At 40.0% G+C, this 3,747-nt stretch overlaps 1 protein-coding gene across 1 annotated transcript; it reads left to right on the top strand.

Moving 5' to 3' along the window:
* The first annotated feature begins 1,293 nt into the window (after window positions 1–1,293).
* Window positions 1,294–2,181, top strand: LOC121877845 (cuticle protein 19.8-like). The gene is made up of 3 exons (XM_042383739.1): window positions 1,294–1,323; window positions 1,645–1,731; window positions 1,899–2,181. Exons 1-3 carry the CDS (start codon window positions 1,312–1,314, stop codon window positions 2,148–2,150), a joined length of 351 nt encoding a protein of 116 aa, XP_042239673.1. The 5' UTR covers window positions 1,294–1,311; the 3' UTR covers window positions 2,151–2,181.
* Window positions 2,182–3,747: the final 1,566 nt, after the last annotated feature.

Below are 3,747 nucleotides of genomic sequence, written 5' to 3'. Positions count from 1 at the left end.
AAATTATCAAGAATTTTTCTTTTTTGAGTGCGAGTTGTGAACTCATGGAATATCTGCCAAAGAGTGTTGTGACGGCATCCAGTGTGGACACATTTGAAACCAAATCTGACCAACACTGGCGTAGAAACAGATAAATTCTGAAACCAGTACATTCCCGGTACTTGCCAAACATACGTCACAGCGACGTGACCGACCGCCCAAGCTGCTAACAGGCAAATCATTGGCGATGAGGATAAAGTGATGTTACTGCGTCCTACACAAATATAACTATTGAGTGATAGAAACACATTAAATATACTGTTAAGAACGAGTACTTGATAATTAGTGAGTAACGTACATAATTAATAATATTCAATCAATCAAAGTACGACACGTACACAGTCCTCAACTCGACCAATTCTCCGAGATATTACAACTCTCTAAGGAAACAGTTTTTTATTTATTTTATCCGCCACAGTCTCTCCTCTCCTCTGGCCCTCTTACCATTAACTTTCCTAATGAATATTTCTCGTATCATCCCCTCATCCTTATTACTGTAAAGCTAAAATTACAAGAAATTATTGGATGTTGGAACTATCGACTATTGCCTTTGTATGCCAGTTAAGGAAAGTGGATCTTATAGGCATGAATGTCCTTTAGAGCATAATAATTAACCCTTAAATGTTTTATAATATAACTACACAGGATAAAAGACTTTTGGCCAAATACTATAACAGGTAACAAACAAACGCATACTACAGAGATGACGGCGCTGCTAAAATTTAATACAGTAATACAAAATTGTATTCTAGCTCTGTGCCACTTATTGGTGTATGATAAAGCTGTACATTTTTACTATATCAGTATCAAGTATGAATCTTCCCACCAAGTGAAATATTTACGTCACCTGTTTGTGTGTGTAAGATGTATGATTGTGTCACTAGCAGATGCTCTCTCACCTTCGTTCATCCTGTCACAGTTGACAAGTAAGATTTGGCTACGCGCTGAGAGCGAGGCGGTGTTACTCGTGTGTATCTCCTGAGTACTGGAGTGTGTCATTAACACTTATAAGGAAGAACACAAGCATCGCCTTAATATCTTCTCGTCTTTATAGTAATAATAACGTGAAGAAGAAACTTGTTGTAATTTAAAGGTCGTCTTCTTTCGCTTCCTCCCAGCACCAAGGTCATGGTAAGAGTGTGGGCGTGTCCCTCAACCCACCTTTCCCTACTGCCCACCGCTTGACCACGCCCACACCGCCGTCGCCACCCCACCAAGTATATAAGGCCCTCACACAGGACCAGCAGCACCACAAACTCAAACATCCCCACAATGATCGCTAAGGTGAGAATCGCCCACAGTATGTGTTTATTAACTTACTATTAGCAATTATTGCATATAACTCATATTAACGAATTTGATTGACACAAAACTACTAAATAGGGAGGACACTTACTATAACATCAGAGAATGACAAATGTAATTATTGGTAATAAAATAACAACAATATGCGTATATATCCAAGACTCTCAACATCTTTGTGTTCTCAGCTATGTATCTCACATATGTGGATAAATTTATTTAGTACACTATAGAGTGACACTTGTAAAACCTGTTGGTAATTTCAGCTCCACACCAAATATTATCATGTGTTGTCTCTCACAGACCGCCGTCGTGCTGGCCCTGGTGGCCGTGGCTGTAGCTGCCCCCTCCCAGCCCTCCTACGGCTACACCCCCGCACCCGCCTACGAGGTAACGGCCTCCATCACCAGTGCCATAACCACAATTACTTTACCTCAACAATTCATAAATGAACCTGTGTCAATACCATCAACACAGTAATACATTAGCTTTGGTGAAACATACCGTAGAAAACATTAATTCTCTTACAGTTTATTTAAACTATTTCCCCATTACAGGAGCCAGCCAAGTACGACTTCAACTATGCCGTGAAGGACGACTACTCTGGCAACGACTTCGGCCACCAGGAGTCCCGTGACGGCTACGACACCCAGGGCTCCTACTACGTGCTGCTTCCCGACGGTCGTCTTCAGAAGGTGGCTTACACAGTCAACGGCGACTCCGGCTACGTGGCCGAGGTGACCTACGAGGGTGAGGCTCAGTACCCTGCAGCCCAGCCCTCCTACACCCCAGCTCCTGCCTACGGCTAAATGAAGACTCCAATGCTATTTATGATTTTATTTATTAAATGGTTAATTACAAACAATAAACATTTATTTACCCGGAGAGAATCTATTATAAGTGAATATATTAATTCAAGGTGACAGTAGCTCTTATAACCTAGTATGACTGAAAAGTTATTACAAGTGCAGCAAGAAAAACATTAACGGTTTACACAGTGAACACCTCCCTCTGCTCTTCACACACCTCTTTCCCTCTCCCACACACTCCTGTCTTGAACCCCAAACACTTCACCTCGCCCCCACCCTCGGCCACTATGTACTCTCCCTTCTTCGCAATCTTCTCTCTCCTTCACCTCATCCACACATCTCTCTCTCCATCTGTACACTCGCTCTCCACAGAAACACGTTTCCTAAAACAAACACTTGAGAGACACTATATCTTATTTTCCATTGTTTATGTGTCAGGGTACCTCAGTAGCCCCTGGAGGTGTAAGTGAACACTTTCCACACCTGCAGAAAATAATTTATGTTGGATGTCAAGAATTACACTAATCACACTACACCTCCCCTATGTAATGAAAACTAAACCCGATCCCTCTAACACAACACCTCCGTCAACTCATACAATAGAATACACAAATGTTCCCGCTAGATGACACCATCTATGGGAGGATTTTGTTGTCTCTGGCCAGTTTATGGGTCATAGTATTAAACAACAAAATATCTAAACATAACAAGTTATAGATTAATTCAAAAGAGACAAAAATATCGCAATTATGGAAAACAAATCTAAGAGATATCCTTCACCAAGTAGCAAAATATTAAAACTGTCATTGCTGACACCAGTATGAACGGAAGAGCCAGTAAAAGGGAACCTATAAAACACGAGCAAGGCACTACGGCATCCCCAAGACAAACACTGAAAAATCATCACCACTTGTACAGAGAAGAAATATACAGTCTCGTACTACATGTAATACACACGTTCTTGTTAATTTGATGTTACTGTTTCCTATACAAATATAATCAGTGTAGTTATGTAAACACGTCGAATCCTCAGACATACTGTCATGGACAAGCACTTGATATTTAGTAAGTAATGAACACTATGACTTAACACTATAAGAAATAATTACTGCATGTTGGATCTGTCGTCTCTTGCTTTAGTCTGTCAGAAGTGAAGTTTAAGTCTGAGTCATAATGTTATATACAGTAATTACACAAAACTCATTAACCATCACGTTTAATTTCATAAGACTTGACCAAATACTATGAAAATTTAACACACAAAGGCGATATGAGGAACCTGGCGCAATGCTGCGACAGAAGAGTTTTAAGTTTTGTTGTCACGAGAACAAATCAGTCAGTAACCTCGCAATATACGGAGCTCATGGCGCTCTTGAAATAGTATTTTTTTCTATCACTATGCCACTTATTGGTGTATTAATCAGCTGTATATTTTTCTAATATATCTGCATTAAGTATAAACCATCCCAACAAGTGAGATTGTTACTGTACATTGTGGATGATGTCTTTTCATAGAGAGTTGTACAGTATATCTCATAATTTTTAATGTTGTTGGACTAGTGCATCAATGACCTTGCTAAGCACATAAAGACCTTCG

This window comes from Homarus americanus, unplaced genomic scaffold (genome assembly GCF_018991925.1).
Source record: "Homarus americanus isolate GMGI-L3 unplaced genomic scaffold, GMGI_Hamer_2.0 scaffold24523, whole genome shotgun sequence".
In the NCBI taxonomy this organism is placed as follows: domain Eukaryota; kingdom Metazoa; phylum Arthropoda; class Malacostraca; order Decapoda; family Nephropidae; genus Homarus; species Homarus americanus.
The sequence above is the reverse complement of the archived record's forward strand: the minus strand, read 5'-3'. Positions and strand labels throughout refer to the sequence as shown.